Source organism: Spinacia oleracea, chromosome 3 (genome assembly GCF_020520425.1).
Source record: "Spinacia oleracea cultivar Varoflay chromosome 3, BTI_SOV_V1, whole genome shotgun sequence".
NCBI lineage: Eukaryota > Viridiplantae > Streptophyta > Magnoliopsida > Caryophyllales > Amaranthaceae > Spinacia > Spinacia oleracea.
In genome coordinates, this window is record NC_079489.1 from 11,602,507 (window position 1) to 11,620,912 (window position 18,406).

General features: G+C 39.7%; 1 protein-coding gene across 3 annotated transcripts; it reads right to left on the reverse strand.

Moving 5' to 3' along the window:
- Positions 1-1,399: 1,399 nt before the first annotated feature.
- LOC110788908 (uncharacterized) lies at positions 1,400-16,472 on the reverse strand. Of its 3 annotated transcripts, none has more exons than XM_021993538.2 (8): positions 16,154-16,472; positions 14,603-15,018; positions 14,425-14,497; positions 14,255-14,335; positions 14,104-14,167; positions 13,090-13,177; positions 12,899-12,983; positions 1,400-1,733 (listed from the first exon to the last, which is right to left on the reverse strand). In XM_021993538.2, the coding sequence occupies exons 1-8, from the start codon at positions 16,247-16,249 to the stop codon at positions 1,695-1,697; spliced, it is 942 nt and encodes a 313-aa protein (XP_021849230.1). In that variant the 5' UTR covers positions 16,250-16,472; the 3' UTR covers positions 1,400-1,694. The 3 variants fall into 3 exon arrangements, with proteins under 3 accessions (XP_021849230.1, XP_021849232.1, XP_021849231.1); XM_021993540.2 differs by lacking the exon at positions 1,400-1,733 and adding an exon at positions 8,990-9,301 and having other exon boundaries at positions 16,154-16,469; XM_021993539.2 differs by lacking the exon at positions 1,400-1,733 and adding an exon at positions 8,990-9,304 and having other exon boundaries at positions 16,154-16,469.
- Between the last annotated feature and the right edge of the window lie 1,934 nt (positions 16,473-18,406).

Consider the following 18,406-nt stretch of genomic DNA (forward strand, 5'->3'; position numbering starts at 1 on the left):
CCGTGCATGCACGGATTTTGATTATTTTTTTATGCACGAATTTTGATTATTTTTTCATGCACGGATTTTGATTATTTTTTCATAAAATATTTAACGGAATATCTCCTAAACTATTGCGTAGTTATAACATTTTTAACATATCCGTTTAAATTTATTCATCTAATATGCATATTTAAAATGCTAATATGAAAATTTGACCAAAAGATTGAGTGATGTATTTTCCATTATTAATATAGCGATTTGACTAAAATATTACCAATTTAGAATAATTATTATTACGTCATATCTATTATTGTCTTAATTTAAAAACTAATTTTTTTTTCCATACATAAATAGTGTATAAAAAAAGGTAGAGAATAAAAATAAAATAAAATAGATACAGTTTTTTTGGGAAAGTTATTTTTGGCGGGAAAAAATCGCACCAGGAATTGACACGTGTCATTTCTGATGTCACTTTTAGTATATAGTAATAGATTTCCAATCTCCATCCCACCAGTTATTTAGTGGCTACAATATTGAAGTTCCATATCTGATGTGGGTAAACAATATTGAAGTCCAAACTTCATGTAGAGAATCAAGGGCATAGCAAAGGATTAAATCTGAACCCAACGATTTGATTCTTGATCTCACTTTCATATTTCAATCATATTCTTCCCTCTCTATTGTGGTATCACAGTTAGTATTTCTCTCCTACAGTACAGCCTGGAAACTGTGAACGTCGAAATATTGGTCACATAACACATGGACATTATATCTTAAGACAAGAATAAGAGATCATTTATCTTCGCAAACTCCCTGTAACAAACTGCTAAGTAAACAATTGCCACAAAAAAAGAAAAAAAAACTGCTAAGTAAACTAGACTGTAAATATGTTGGATTACCTTCTGCTTTTAAAAGAAAATGCAGGGTTGCCTTTGCAAACTTTTACAAAGTACTCTCTCCGTTCCTAAATAAGTGTCACATTTGGGCTCGGGCTCGGTAATTAATAAAATTTCGGGCACGGTAATTAATAAAATTGTACAGTGTGTAAGAGTTAATGATTGAGAATGTTTTTTTGGGGAAAAGGATAAAGTAGATAATTGTTTAGTTGAATAAAGTACAAATAAAAGTGTACGTGGGGATTGAAAAGTGGAAAAGTGTAGAATATGGAAGTAAAAGTAACTATGATTTATAGAAAAGTGGGAAAAGTGTGTGAAAAAGTGTGAAAAGTGTATGGAAAAGTAGATGTTCAAAAATAGAAATGTGACACTTATAAGGAAACGCCAAAAATGAAAATGTGACACTTATTTAGGAACAGAGGGAGTATTTGTTTTACTTTTATCCTCATTTCAGTTTTACCGATTCTCCACGCAGCCTGAATTACAAAACTACTAAACTGGTCTATTTGAAATCCCGGAACTGAACAAAATTATTCATAGGCATAAACTTTGATACAGGCTTTACTGGTATTTGTGAGGAATTTGAGGTACAATCAATGTCTTTGTTCTAATCTGTCGAATACTATCTCATTGCCACCCTAAAATTACATGGGGTTTGAAAGTAGCAAAAGCATATACTGTTGTACAATATGTACACCCAAAAGAATAAATACATAATTTAGCCTATTAAAGATGACCAATGAAATACAATGATGATCTTCCACAACAAATAATGAGCTGAAGTCGTAGATTATCCGCTACACCATCACTTGCATATCAAGTAAGGTACCGAGATGAATGGGTGAAACCCCAGAGCTGCAGACAGTATGGAAATAAGGAAGTCAGCAAATCATCAAGAGAAGTAAAGGTTATCAAAATCGGGATTCTACTTTGAATCAGAGAGAACTCTTAGAATCAAATCGTAAACAAGTATAATAATATTTTATTCTCAAACTTCATTGAAAGTGCTTATATTACAAGTGAAAAAGTTCATAATTGAAATATATTATTGTTTACTAGCTCTAGAAGCAATACTGAACAATATTTATTTATTAATAACTTTCTTAAGGTGATTCAAATTTACGAGGTTTTCGCTAGTCAAGAAAAAAGTGTAGAATCGCAAATCGAATCATAAGACCATTTTTAATATTAGAGAACGGAATAAAGTCAACAAGTACTCAGGCGACTTCTGGGAATGGATTGCGGCTAGTCTGCTACACTTCCAACCAATTAACAAAGTTCTCGAGGGTATACATAGGAATATAGGATAAATATTCCGTCATAAAGAGTAAAGGATGGCTGATGTTAACTGAAAATAACTAAACAGACTCTAAAAGTCCAAGTTTTCTTTGTTTTGGTATGATGAATAAAGAGAAGACATCAGAGACAGGCACCCATGATTGGAAAAACTAACACAACTACCAGCACAGCAGGGACACCACCAGGAAAATCATGATATGTGCAACCTCAAAGCAGATAAACCCATGAAAGCAGATGAGAATTATCCTGTAAGGCTCTCTCATGACGAGCATGTAAATGGGCAACTAGATCTACAACGCCAAATAAAACTGAAATAAATCCCAAGATCCCCACTGAGATGTTTTACACCGGTAAATATGAAGTTAAATTTTGATCTAGCTCATGAAAGCCAATCTAAAGATGATAAACTTCCCCTCTCATCTATTCTATCTCATGTGAAAAACTGATACTCTCATATTTACTGAAAAATCCTACACAAAAAAGTAAACAATGTTGAAGTAGCTACCAGAATCTGTCAGTCCAACTGTCCACTATTAATCAAGTTGTGCGAATGACTCACCAGATAGCACCAAGTTTACAGGTTATCTAACCAGAGCAAGCTTAACTCATGTAGGACTTGATTCAATTCCGTTATCCTCCCACTCAAGTAACTAAACGTCTAAACCCCACCAAATCCCACTTCCAACCCCTGCCTAACACCAGGTAAAAATAAAACAAAGATTGGGCATAAATGAACTGAATCCACCCAACATGGCAGCATATCAAGATGCAGCAACAATTAGATTGGCGTTGTCTCATATTGTTCTTCCTCGTATTTATACTAGTTTTTGTATTATTTAACATGAATCTTTCTGGCAGTCCCAATTCATTCTCAATTCAAAGAATAAACAAAAGCTAATCCTTCAAGCATTTTTTAAACAGGCAGTGTACACCGAAATCTCTTACATGCTATTTTTATTTTTATTTTATTTTTAAAATTCTTTAAAAAAAAATTAATTTCACATGCTATTTTGAAATGTACTTATTTTACTTATTTTTATTATCTCTTACAATATTTCTTCTATAATATATATATACATTTTTCTCTTATCTTACTTCCATTAATTCCACTTTCTCTTCCTTGTTTGTTCTTTTTTTACTTCCTGCTCCTTTCTGGTTTGATTGGTGACAATGACGATCTCCTATGACGATTCATGTTAGCCGACCCCAAATCATTTTGGGACTAAAGCTTTGTTGTTGTTATTGTTGTAGTGTACACCAAAATCTCATCTCTTTTTTTTTTTTTAATATCTTACTGAAAAACTCCAGAATAGTCCACAGGAAGTATGGTGACTGACTAACTGATCATCAAATGTGCGCTTAGAGAGGAAGAGAGGAAGGAAAAGGGAAAAGTAAATCAATACTATGCTTCCCTGTACAAACTCATTAAACTAGGCAAAAGAAAAACTCCCTTGCAGAAACGTAGTCCTGCAAATCTGCAATGTTCCATAAATCGGTCAATTTCTAACTACACTTAAATTGGTAACTTCAGCTCCGACTATGTCTGCATCCTCTGCTCTGTAATACCCCCTGCTGCCCACAACAGATAAACAAGGGAACACAGCAAAATAGTGGAGAACAGGAAGAATTATATTGATGAATTACTCAGGAATTGATTACAAAAGTAGTAGCTTGAGGCTACAAATCTCCAAGTTGGTAGCTTTAGGCTACTAATCTCTATTCTCAATACAAAGGACAATCCTTCTCTTTCCTCCCTTCCTCTATTTAATTGCTACCTAAAGCTACTGGTACGATTCCTCATAAATGCAGTTGCTGCTCTGCTTTGTCTTTTAGTGGCTAACAGCTTTGCTTTCCTACTCTGCTCCTGCTGCAGGTGCTTGTTGTGCCTTATGAGCTAATGCTAGCCCTTTCCTGTGGCGCCTGCTGTACACAAACATAGGTGGGTCAGCTCTCATGCGGTCCATTACATCACCTTGCCCCCAAAGACTCACCTTGTCCTCAAGGTGGAAGTCTGGAAAACGATCGGAGATCAAGTGAGCTTCCTCCCATGTTGCCTCAAAGTGTGGCAGCCCCTTCCACTTGATCAAGACCAAGGTTGGCTTGCCCTCACCACCCTGGTTGCGCACTTCCAGCAGTGCTTCGGGTTCAGTTAAGAGCTCTAGCTCCTGAGTGAGTTGCTGTGGAATAGCTGCAGGAGCTATCTGCTGTCCCACTGCCCTCTTGAGCTGTGATACGTGAAAGACAGGGTGAATTCTACAGGTGGGTGGCAAGTTCAGTTTGTAAGCCACCTTACCTATTTTCTGTAATACCTCATAAGGCCCATAGAAACGTGCAGACAACTTTTCAAAGGGTCTTTTGGCCAAAGAACGTTGGCGATACGGTTGTAACTTGAGAAATACACTGTCCCCTACCTCAAATTGCTCTTCCCTCCTCTTGATATCAGCATTTTTCTTCATTATTTGTTGTGCCCGCAGGAGATTGAGTTTAAGCTCATCCAACACACCATCCCTTTCCTTGAGCATCTCCTCTAAACTGTCCACAGGGGTCTGCCCGGAGCCAATGCGAAACAGCCTTGGTGGGTCACGACCATAGACAATCTTAAAGGGGGTCATTGCAGTGGCTAAGTGGGTCGAAGTGTTGTACGAATACTCTGCCCAAGTCAACCATTTAGCCCACTCTTTCGGCCTTTCACTTGCAAAACATCTTAAGTAGGTCTCCAGACCTTTGTTCACGTTCTCGGACTGCCCATCAGTTTGGGGGTGGTAAGCAGTGCTTCTCTTTAATTCTGTTCCCTGTAACTTGAATAGTTCCTTCCAAAAGATACTAAGAAAAACTCTATCCCTATCCGACACAATGGATGAAGGGAACCCATGTAGCTTCACCACTTCTTTAATGAAGGCATTCGCAACTGAAAGTGCGGTGAAAGGGTGCTTCAACCCGATAAAGTGAGCATATTTAGACAAGCGATCCACCACAACCAATATCGTGTCCACCCCCTTTGAGGGAGGCAAACCTTCAATGAAGTCCATAGCAATGTCACTCCAAACAGCCATGGGAATGGGGAGAGGTTGCAGTAGCCCCGCCGGTTGTTGTTGTGAGTGCTTGCTCCGTTGACATATCGCACATTCTCTCACATAAGTGGCCACCATCTTCCTCATTCCCTGCCAAAACCACTCTGCATTCAACCTAAGGTAAGTTTTAACTTCCCCTAGATGACCACCAGTTGGAGAGTCATGGTATTCCCGAAGTAATGAGGCAATGAAGGCAGAATTCTTTGCCAACACCATGCGCCCCTTGAACAATAATCTGCCACCCTCCACTGTAAACCCAGGTACTACTCGCCCGTCCTCTATCTCCTGCCTTAGTTTTGCCAATCCCCCGTCATTCTTAACCTCCTCTTCCAATTCCTCCCAACGTATACAGTGAGAGGAGAGCAAAGCTACCAACTCTATACACCCCAATTCGAGCTCACCTTCATTCTTCCTAGAAAGCGCATCAGCCACACGATTTGACGTTCCGGGCTTATATTGTATTTCAAAATCAAATCCGATCAATTTCCTCACCCATTTTTGGTAGTCTGCTCCAATCTCCCGTTGTTGAGTGATGTATCTAATGCTTTGTTGGTCGGTCCTGATCACAAAATGTCTTCCCAAAAGGTAGTGTTTCCACTTTTGCACGGCTAGACACACCGCCATCAACTCCTTCTCATATATAGATTTTCCCCGTGCTTGTGGCCCAAGAATCCGACTGAAAAAAGCAATAGGACGATTGTCCTGCATCATCACAGCCCCTATGCCGTAGCCTGAAGCATCAGTTTCGATGATGAATAGCCTTCCAAAATTAGGCATCGCCAATACCGGGGCAGTAGTCATGGCCTCCTTAAGCCTCATAAAGGCCGTGGTGGCCTCTGCCGACCACCCAAAACTGTCCTTACGTAGCTGGTCCGTAAGGGGTTGAGCTATCTGTGCATAGCTTGAGACAAACTTACGATAGTATCCCGTGAGCCCTAGGAACCCTCGCAGCTCCCTCAAATTCTGTGGTATGCGCCATTCTTGGATTGCTCGTACTTTATCTTGATCGACGGCTACACCCTCACCTGAGATTACATGGCCGAGGTACGCCACCTCTGCCTTACCAAACTCACACTTTTTATAGTTGGCGAACAACTGATTCTCAGCCAGCATCGACAAGACTATTTTAAGATGTTTCTCATGTTCTGCTTCACAATTGCTATAGACTAAGATATCATCAAAAAATACAAGCACAAATTTTCTTAAATACGAACGGAATACCTCATTCATAAGGGATTGAAACGTGGCCGGAGCATTGGTAAGCCCAAAAGGCATAACCATAAATTCATAATGGCCTTCATGGGTCCGAAATGCGGTTTTGTGGACATCGCTCTGCTTCACACGAATCTGGTGGTACCCAGCCCGCAAGTCTAACTTGGAAAAGATTTTCGCCCCATGTAACTCATCCAACAACTCATCAATCACGGGGATGGGGTATTTATCGGGAACTGTTTCCTTGTTAAGAGCCCTATAATCAACACAAAATCTCCACGACCCATCTTTTTTCTTTACCAACAATACCGGACTAGAGAACGGGCTAGTCGAAGGTCTGATTATACCCGCCTCCAACATCTCCCTGATAAGTCGCTCGATTTCATCCTTTTGAACCTGTGGGTAACGGTATGGCCTCACGCTAACCGGGTCACTCCCTTCTTTCAAGAGAATGGCATGTTCATGATCACGAGTGGGAGGCAGTCCCGTTGGTAGCTCGAACACCTTCCTATACTCCACCAACACGTCACGCAGGAACGAGGGTTGTTCCTCTGTCTCGCTGCCCTTTTCTTCCAGTCGATTAAATTCAACTAATATCCCACCACCTTCCTTCTTGAGAACCTTAATCATGGCTTTGAGAGAGATTTTCGAACGAGACAAAGAAGGGTCGCCTGTGATGGTCACCGTGTTCTTTCCCAACTGATATTTCATGACTTGGGTTCTCCAGTTTGTCACCACTGGACCCAATTTTTCTAGCCACTGAATTCCAAGTATAACATCAGAGTTCCCCAATTCTAACGGAAGAAAATCCTCAATTACCTCTATTTCTCTGTTGAGCTTCAATTTCACCTCCCTGCAAATCCCTTTTCCCTTGATGGCTTCCCCATTCCCCAAAGAAACCCCGAAACTTGCTGATTCTGTGATCGGAATTTTCAGCTCCTCCACGGCCCGTAGTGAAACAAAATTGTGGGTTGCCCCCGGGTCAACCATAACAACGACTTCCCTGCCTTCAATCAGCCCGACTAATTTGAGGGTCTTCGGGTTCGTGAGACCCACAATGGAATTGATAGAGAGTACCGCAGGCACCTCCTCCTCGCTCGGAACCTCTAATGACTGAAACTCACCCCCTACCTCCTCGCCGAACTCCTCGTCGCCGGTGTCCTCGTCATCCACAAGTAACACACTCATCTCTTTTTTTTTACATTGATGCCCTATTCCCCATCTTTCATCACATCGGAAGCATAGACCCTTTGCCTTCTTATCTTGCAATTCCCGCTCTGTTAATCGCTTCATCTCGCCGCCAATTCTGGAAGTTGTAGTGGTGGTTCTGGGTGAGAAATTATTTGCAGTGGTAGCAGTTGATCCCTGGGATCCTACTGACGTTGCTGGCTTGAAGGTGGAACTTTTGGTAAGTGGGTTATATTGGTTGGATACTAAACCATGTGTTTGGGCTCCTGTGTTGTTGGAAGTTGCTATTGGGCTTTTACTAAAGTATGAAAATTGGCCAGACCGATTTGCCCCCAACCCGTTTCTCCTTACCCGGTTACGTTCCTCGACCCTTGTAGCTACAACCATTGCCTGATCCAGATCTTCCGGATTCAATACCCGAATTTCAGATTTAATATCATCTTTAAGCCCATTTATAAATTGACCCAGTAGAATACTTTCAGGAATGTCATCAAGAGGAGACACTAGGTCAGTGAACCGCCTCACGTACTCGGCCACCGTGGTGGTCTGAGACGTCGCTAACCACTGTTCGTGCAAGGTTCCCGCATTGGTGGGGCGATATTTAACCAATACTCGAGCCTTCAAGTCAGCCCAATCTCTCATAGGTCGCCGCCGTGACTCGAAAGTGAACCACCGCAGAGCATCACCCTCCATTGAGACCACTGCCGCCTCCATCTTTTCATTTTCAGAAAGCTTGTAAAAATCAAAGTATTTCTCCCCGCGGAGTATCCATCCATCTGGGTCGTTGCCTTCAAACAACGGCATGTCGAGCTTCCTGTATTTCCAATGGCCGCCCCCTCCACCACCTCCGTCGTCAAAACCCCTTCTTCTGTGGAGGTAGTTCCCCGAATACTCTTCCTCTTCGTGGCGATTCTGTCTCGCCGGAGTTTGGTTGGCCATCAAAGTCCTTATCTCTTCTTGGAACTGTTCTTGATTCCTCTTTAATATGTCCATCTGTTCAGACTGATCTTGCCTAAAACGGTCAATGCGTCCCTCCAAACGGATGGTGGCTGCTTCCACCGCTTCTTGATTTTTCTGTGTATCCTCTGCACTCTTGGCTACAAAATTCTCAGCAAGAGTCTTTTGGAATGCTGCCATACCCTCCGATAATAGTTGCTGCACTTTCTCTTCCAGGGTGTTCATTCGTTGCCCCACTTCTGTGAGCCCTCCTTCTAAGGCCTCAAATCTCAACGAATTTGAAAGCACCATGGCTGCTCTTCTCCCTCAGGTTCGTGGCTGCTCTGATACCAAATGTAATACCCCCTGCTGCCCACAACAGATAAACAAGGGAACACAGCAAAATAGTGGAGAACAGGAAGAATTATATTGATGAATTACTCAGGAATTGATTACAAAAGTAGTAGCTTGAGGCTACAAATCTCCAAGTTGGTAGCTTTAGGCTACTAATCTCTATTCTCAATACAAAGGACAATCCTTCTCTTTCCTCCCTTCCTCTATTTAATTGCTACCTAAAGCTACTGGTACGATTCCTCATAAATGCAGTTGCTGCTCTGCTTTGTCTTTTAGTGGCTAACAGCTTTGCTTTCCTACTCTGCTCCTGCTGCAGGTGCTTGTTGTGCCTTATGAGCTAATGCTAGCCCTTTCCTGTGGCGCCTGCTGTACACAAACATAGGTGGGTCAGCTCTCATGCGGTCCATTACATGCTCATGCATAAATAGTCTCATCAACTAATACAAGCTTTGGTAATCCCTCAATAAGTTTTTCAGTCCAGTAGGGACAAAAAACATCTATAGAAAAACCAAGCCAAACTGTATTGGAATATAGAACACTAGCTTGTAATTTGCTTGTAACTACCTTGTAACTACTTAGTATAAAATACTCTAGTTTTGTACTATCTCAATTAATCACATCATTAATAAAAATGTAGTCTTTTACTTTCTCTCTCAAGGTTACGAGCTCTAAGCTCTAACAACAATGGTTCATGCTTTCTTCTTCTTTTCTTCTTCTTCTTCCCTCCTACACTCACAAATTCAACATGGTATCAGAGCGGGAACGATCTCGGCTCTTCAATTCCGCATTAAACTTCCGTTAGAATCAAATTACCAATTCGTCAAATTCTCCCCAAATTCTAGGGTTCTTGGCATATTTGCACGAATCTATTATTGCTGATAGATTCTTGAAGCAATTTGCATTTCCGTGTTCCTCGGCGTGTCTGAACGGAGGTTAATCGGTGATTTGGTTGCGATTGCTCTTCCGTCGTCGTCTTTTTCGACGTCTGCTTCTGCTACTTCAAGGTTTGATTTACCCAAACTTTTCTCTACTTACGAGTTTCGGTTTATGGGTCTGCTTAATGGGTTGATAAATGTTGGTGAATTGCGATTTTTGAGTTCGTTTCCGTGATTTCTTGACTTCCTCTGTCGATGATGTGATTGGTAATGCTTAAAACCTCTCTTTCTCTTTCCGAAATTGATGCTGCTAGTTCATCATTTTTTTATTGGAATCGTCTTAGTTGTATCGCCGCAATTTGAATTGTTTCTGGGTAATTGTTGTTGATGCCGATGATGTTTTGTAAATTTGAGAATTGTTAAGAGTTTTTCTTGTCCAATTGATTTCGTTCTCAAACTCTAATGGAAGCTTGTTTTGGAACGACAAATTATGCAATTCTGAGATTTCATTTGATCCCGATTTCTTTTCTTCACTTGAGCTTCTATCCGAAGACATTTCTTGAAGGTTTTGGTGGAAAAGCCAGGGTTTAATTCCTGATTTCTTTTGCTCAAATTGCATTTTGTTGTTGCTGGTTCTTGTGTGAGAATCGGAGTGAGTTTTGGTTGAAATCATCTCGATCTTTAGATGGATTCCTGAGAATTGAGTTCATCTTCTTTGATGTGGCTAGAGAAGGTTTGATTCACCTTGCTGATGGGATTCGATTTCTCAAACCCCTTGCATCTTGGTGCGATAACCATTTTAAACCAAATAGAGTTACAAGAATAATGGGATTCTTTTCTGGAAATGTAAGTGAGAATGATGACACTGGTGAAGGTAAAAAGGAGTGTATCAACACTAAAAGAGGCAGATTTGAAGGGGGAATAGAGTATATGTTCGTGTAGATTTGAATGTTACATTGGTTGATAATTCAAAGCATTTTTGATATTGCTGATATTAGTCTGATGTTGTTGTCTTACACTATTGAATTGCAATATAAACAATTCAAATGGAAATTGCATAAGAAGGCTGCACAAGTGTTGTTGTGTTTACATTTTGCATTGAAGAAACGTGTGATAATTGGGGATATTCACCAAAAACAGGAACAGATTAAAGAATGGCTGCAAAACCTTAGAATAGGAGATCATGCACCAGTTTTTGCTCTAGAGGATAATATACTGTTAAATGATGGAGGTTGGTTGTTGAATGTTGGCTTGATTTGTTGCCCGCAGTATTGATTGTTTTTGATGTTGAAGTTTGTTTGTAACCCAACAGAGGCTGCCAGTTTTGGGTTGAAGTTTTTTTTTCTTTTGAATGTTGGCACGATTCAACATTTCCCAGCAATAGATCTGGAGATTCAGTACCTGTATAATCAGGTCAGTTTTGTGCATTTTTCACAGCAATAGATCTGGAGAATCAGAACCTGTAAAATCAGGTCAGTTTTGTGACTCAACAGAGGTTGGGGATTGTTTTGTGACCCAAAGAAGTCAGTTTTGTGACCCATAGAGGTCTGTTTTGTGACCCATAGAGGTCTATTTTCATTGATCCATTGTGATCATTCTTTTGATGAGACCCATTGAGGCTCATTTCTTCAAGGCAATATTGGAAGTTGCAGTTTGATATGAGCAGTTGGTACAACAGCAACAGCAGTGGCCAACATCTATGCTTGTTCATGAGGAGTTCTTGGTGCAGAGTTACTGAAGAGTCTGTTTCAAAGCTTTCAAACTGAAGATGTTTTTCACCATCTCCAGTTTGAGGGGGGTATTGGAGTATAGAACACTAGCTTGTAATTAGCTTGTAACTACCTTGTAACTACTTCGTATAAATACTCTAGTTTTGTACTATCTCAATTAATCACATCATTAATAAAAATGTAGTCCTTTACTTTCTCTCTCAAGGTTACGAGCTCTAAGCTCTAACAACAATGGCTTCATGCTTTCTTCTTCCCTTTTTCTTCTTCTTCCCTCCTACACTCACAAATTAAACAAACTGCAAATACATCCTACATCATTACTGCTTCGGAGTTCGGTGATGTTATTCATATTCAAAACTAAAACTGGCCATTAAACTGAAGTTGCATCTACTTCAGCATTGTATTGTATTCTGTTCAACTCCGTGCTTCCCTCAAAGTCCATCACCAGTCATCGACGCGACTTGAAATGACACAGATTCTCCAAACTTCATGTATCACCTCTTGTTGCAGACTTTCACACATACCCAAAGAATAGAAACCTCATCATCCATATCACACATTAGTAACCTCATTCACTGAAGCAGACACATGCCATTCTACTTGTTTCATACATCAAACCAGCTGACAAAGCTTTAAAACCTAGCTGCTTCTGCCCCAAAACATTTTTTAAATTAGAGTTCAGGGAGTATATTATATATGGCCATCCAAGGATCTACAAATTCAAAGTAACTTTAAGATGTGTCTTCAAGAGACAATTCAAATTTGCTATGAACGATGAATGGCAACAAATATTGCGTGGATGTTCGTACCAATAGTTCAAGCTCGACTGCAGATAATTTCATCCTGGAAATCAACCGGGGTCCTAGTATTTCATGGTGGGCACTGATTTTGGGGAAAAAACGTGGACTCGGTGGCGATTGTGAAAGCGGCTTGTTATCGGATTAATGGAACAGATCCCGGCCAATGCGGCGTGAAGTTTTTCAAAAAAATCCATATTAATGGATTTAACTTCATCATATAAGTTTTTTTTAGTTTAAGAACTCTTTCAACATAATATAACCAAACCTATAATAATATGAGTGGTTATAATATTCAATAAATGATTAATTACGGAAAGTAACATGATACAGTAACTAGAAATATATTTTTGGCCAATTTTGACAAAAGAACAAACGTATAAGGAAAGAAACGTTCCAACGCAGCGAGTCATGGTAACGTAACAAAAGACATGACGAGAAGGACATGATTTTTTATCACGGGTTTGACATTCTGACAATCCCGACATGAAACAAAAAAGTAACATACAACATTTAGTGACAGTTGATGTCTCGGAGATAATATAAATAAGAAAGTACCTCAACATTTTTCAATTCAAATTCTGGATCGTGAGCCAAGCATGTGTTCCCGAAAGTCTGGCATGGCCCACTACTTCCAGCCAACCTGATAAATAAATACATTTAAGTAAAAAAGCATTCAAAAATGTTATATGACTTGCTCTCACGAATGAATGAATGAATGAATGAATGAATGATGGAAAGGAACTTACAAATCTTCATCCAGTGACAAAGCAAAGTTGCCTCCCCCACCGAATGCTAGAAAGTCATTCAAGCACAAATAGAAGTATCGGTTGGCGCCTATTATAGCATGCAAGAACAATCATAAGCATTCACAACTGACAATCTTTTCAAGCCATTAAAAACACAATTCCAGATATTGGCAAGTACAACAGAAAAGTAATTTTTACATTTACACATTGACAGTATGGCCTCAAGACATAAGACAGGCTTTAATCATATCCAAGATTCCTTAGCTGCTGTTTAGGAAGAGGAGAGAAGGTCCTAAGGTTTTTCGTTGCTAAGAGAGGATTCAATTCTATCAGTTTTTTACTCCAATGATGCGCTGCCAGTCATTAGTGAAGGGGGGAAAACTCCAGTTATGATCGTTTTAATTTGACATATGCATATTCATCTGCAAAGAACCATATCATTGAACCTCAGGTTCCATTTAGTTTCATACATGACATGGGGAGAGGCAATTAATTTTGACACTATTAGGCTCTTAGCCTCCCAGCACCGCCCTTATGGAGACATGTATGGAACCTACCAATAGTCCACTCAAATTTTCAAGTAGGTCCGTGTAGGTGCAAAGGCTTTCAATATTAACCATAAAGGACAAGCAATTCAACCAGAAGCCTCCATACTTGTAGTCCCACTGAAATCTGTATTTTTTTTCGCTAGCTTGGAGAAACAGTATGATAAAAAGAGATGGAATAACACCTTTAAGAAGGAATCTTACTCGACAGAATCCATATCCAACCAATATCCGATAATTCATATGATTCTTTAGATAAATACTTGAGGGACAGTTTGTTCATAATTAACAAAATGCATAACACCGGAAAAACATATGCTCATCAATGACCAAAAATAATCTTATTTAAGCAGCCTACATTTGAACCTTCTTGGACCCTACCACGTGGAATTCTCACAAGGTTGTTTTTGTCTTTACAAACACATTATATCCAACAGCTTGAAAAAGAATCAAGGGATAGATCCTTTACCTGTTGCTCTAAACAGCCTTGGTTCACCATATTTAGTGGTAAAAACAAAAGTCTGGTTTGTTCCCTGTCACATACATGATAAAATCCAAAATAATTATGGTATAAAGAAAAGCACAGACAAAAAGAAGTAACAGTGCTGAGATCAACTCACTTGATATTTTCTCCTTGGACATGGTTTAAGAGGACAGTCAAGGAGCCCACCAAATACAGCACCTTTTCTATCTCCAACAATCTGGAAGACGAACAACATTTTCCATCAGTAATTATCAAAAAATCTGATGTAATGTACCTCCAGGACTAATATTTATATGTCAGCCTTACCAATAGACCAGGACTTGAAAGATCGGCACTTTTCCGTATAAGAGTACGAAGTGATGTACCATGTTTTAAAGTACTGCCCTTCAGTTGAAAGAAGCCAAAGGAAACTACAATGATTAGTGAACAAGCATTGAAGCAGTTGGTGAAGACCATTATGGAAAACAGTTGAAAAAGCAGTTACCTGTAAAGCAATCCCCATTGACAACCTTTCACGATGTTAGGAAGGGATGCCTGAAGAAACTCGTATAATTCCACATTAATAAACGAAGAATCATCTGTCAGATTGGGCATAAGTTTCCAAGGGCTTGGAGGCTCAAATGCATCCTCAAAGAATTCTGGTGCAGAAACACTTCTGCCAGAAACAGGGCTCTCAAGCTCACCATGAGAAAGAGTTGATTCTCTACATTCATTTTTTGGAATGCCTTCTGGCTGACAATCCATGTTTTGAATTTTCCAAGAGAAACTATTACTTCTCCATCTGGTAGGAGAAGATTGCAATGATTTCAGATCACCCCGAGTCTTTTGTTTGGCAGTTGAAGGATGGATGTAAGTAAATAACGATGACAAAGCCTTTGCTCCCTTGGAGTGTGAATTGGCCTGCACATGCCCATATCATACATTGAGTATTAAAACGAAAAAGTCAAAGAGACATGTGACAATTCTTATACTTAAAATGGATTGGAGGTTTGGAGACTTTGGACCGACAAGAAAGGTACTTAATGTACATCCTTGACCAATATATTATCAATTGGATGCTCAACAAAAGACTAATGGTGGCATCAGATGTTCCTATACCAACTTCCGAACACTGAAATTTAATATGTTGATCAGGTACAGTGAGGGAAGAAAAGCAAGTAACATATCAACAAGATGCAACGCATGCTTAGTGATACACAGGGCCAAGAGCTAGAAGTTTGTGGACTCATGGTAATTCGCTATTCTACACGTACTATTTCATTAAAAAAAAATCAGCTTCTTTATGCTATTTTAAAGATCATCAAAAGATCGTCACCAAGTTTAATCATATATCAGCATACAATGGACAAGATCAAAGTCATGTCTGACTAAATAAATTCCCCCCAAAATCCTCTAACTCGTGAAGAGGTTTTTCATTCAATGTACGGCAGAAACCAGCCCTTTGAAATCTTGGGCTCATAAGGCTAAATACGAAGTATAATACTCCTCCACCCGCATCACCAACAATGGTGAGAGCCTCGTCAAAAGCAGTGGAACAACAGTACAGATTCACGACTCACATGCACTTTTATTCTAATTGCAAGAGAAAATTAATTTATCTAAGTATTCAGAATTCCATATTTGATAATCATCATAAACTTATAAGATTCTTTACGCACCAGAAACTACTTGAAGCTTTAAAGGCAATTGCCGATTTCAAAGAAAGGGCCAAGTTTCAACACACAAAAACCAAATAAAATTCAGGTTATAAAAACAAACAAAAAAAGAAAGAGAATCTGCAATGATCGCATAATTTCAGCTGCGACTAATTGAAATCTCCATAACATTGATCATCATCAATTAAAAAGTAAAACAAAATCAGCTGAAACGTCACACAACGATAACAAATTCCTCTTTTTTAAACCTAAAATCGTGATCAACGTACAAAATCTAGCATCAGGAAGCCTACATTGTACAGATCTCATCTCAAAAACAAAAATTGAAGATCAATTAAGCTAAAACAATTCTTTATACAAAAAGCCCCAAATTTAAGTACCTGGGGAGATTCCTGTAATTCAGGGGACGGTGGAGACGGAGAATCAGCTAAAAGACGGGATAATTTCTCGCTCACTTTCTCCTTCAATGCATACATTGTAGTGGATTGAATTGAATATATGAAAGGTTTGATGATCTCTGAGAAAAATCGAAGTTTTGCTCAGAATTCGATCATCAAACCCTAACCCTAAAAATCGAAATTCACCGGAGAGAAAAGGGAGGAAAGAGAAAGTAAGGGCGGTGTATAAATAGATGTCGGAAAAGACGGACGGACCACCTTAGAAAGCAGAAGCTTTCCTGTGACAAATTCTAAAATTTAGTCGGTGGTGGGACTCTGTGTGAGTACTCCGTGTTTTTTTTTTTTTTTGCGAATGAGCCAAAGGGGCAATATAAATTACAAATGGTGGCAGGGGAATTTGAACCTGAGACCTATCGTACACAGGCCCTCAGTCTTAACCACTGGGCCAAGACATCATTGGTACTCCCTGTGTTTAGGCAATATTAACTTATCTGAAATTTGTTGAAATTTAGCTGAACAGAGAACTAATTAAAACTGATCAAATTAGGTACTTATCTAATTTATTGGAATTTATTTAAACTTATATTAGAATTGATCAAACACAGCTATCACCCCAAAGCTAGAAACTCCTCTTTCACTACCCTTTTGAAGGTATCACCCCAAAGCTAGAAACTCCTCTTTCTTTAAAAATACTCTGTCTGATGGAAAGCGAAAAAGAAATCCCAAAATCCCAACAAGAACATGACCAACTAATCAGGTCAAATAAAAAACCAAAGAGGAAGATCACGCATTTGATCTTCAATAGAGATGCGGAACAAGACGAACCCATGGCAGATGCATCAACAGGGGATCAAGAAATTGTTACATCTCACACCGCAAATACTGAAGGAACAAAGGAGATCTCCAACAACAGTCCAAATTCAGTCCCCTCCTTCCGTGATATGTTGAGAGGTCCAAACCAAACTCAAACAGGAATTCACAATCAGGAAATGGATGATGAGGAGGATGAAGTATCGGACGATGATGAGGCACCGGAAAATATGCCCATTGATGATCGTTGTCCGATCATATTACTGTTAAAAGAGGAAAAGAAACGGATGCGCAAACCATGGAAAAACTCACTGATAATCAAAATGTTTGATGGTAACCTTGGCTATATGGGGCTAATGAGGAGGCTGAAAAAGAAATGGAATATCAGGGGGGAACTCTCATTAACTGATATCGGCTGTAAGTACTTCATCGCACGGTTCACCAACTCAGCAGATTATAATTATGTCCTCACACAAGGTCCATGGATGTTGGATGATAATTATCTTACAATCAGAAAATGGGTTCCGAACTTTGTACCAGACAATGCTCCAATCACTGTACTTACTGCTTGGGTACGTATTCCTAACATATCTGTTGAATACTTTGATGTCCAATTCCTGAACAAAATTGGATCAAAAATTGGCAAGGTCCTCAGAGTTGATAAATCGACAGCACAAGCAGATAGAGGCCAATTCACACGAGTAAGTGTTGAGATTGATCTTACTAAACCCTTACTATCAAAGTTCTGGATGAAAGGCAGGATATGGAAAGTCCAATATGAAGGGATACGGATGGTTTGCTTCAAATGTGGAACTTTGGGGCACAATGAGGAAGCATGCCCAACAATGCAGGCACCTAGAATCGACACTGGAACTATGGAAGATATAAATATGCAGCTTCAAAATACGAGCATCAATCCTTCCATTCAACAAAAAGATAGACCAGAGGAACTAGAAGATTTTGGCTCCTGGATGCTGGTGAAAAAACCAGTACGCAAACGGAATCCTAGACAAGAGAAAGCGAATCAGGCGGCCGGAAACACATCGACTGGTGGAGCAAGAATGGCCGACCGGAATGGCCAAAGGGGCGAAAACTTAGGAAGGAATCCGGTCAATGGGAATACTAGCGGTATTCAAGGAGTTGGTTCGAGATACGCGGTCTTGGAAAATCAGGTTAACGTGAATGAGGCAAGTCATAAGGTAACAGATATGCCAACAAGGAAGGAAAATCAATCAGCAGTCAATGATGAAGATTCGCCCCCGTCCACAGTTGATCTAGGAGCCCAATCCCAATCTGTTTTGGGAATTTCCAATATATCTCTCCCCTTTAATTTAGGGAGTAAATCTTGGAATATTTAGAATCCTAAAACTACCAAACCTGCAGGAAAGCAATATCAAGAAAAAAGGAGAGTCCCGCTACAAGACT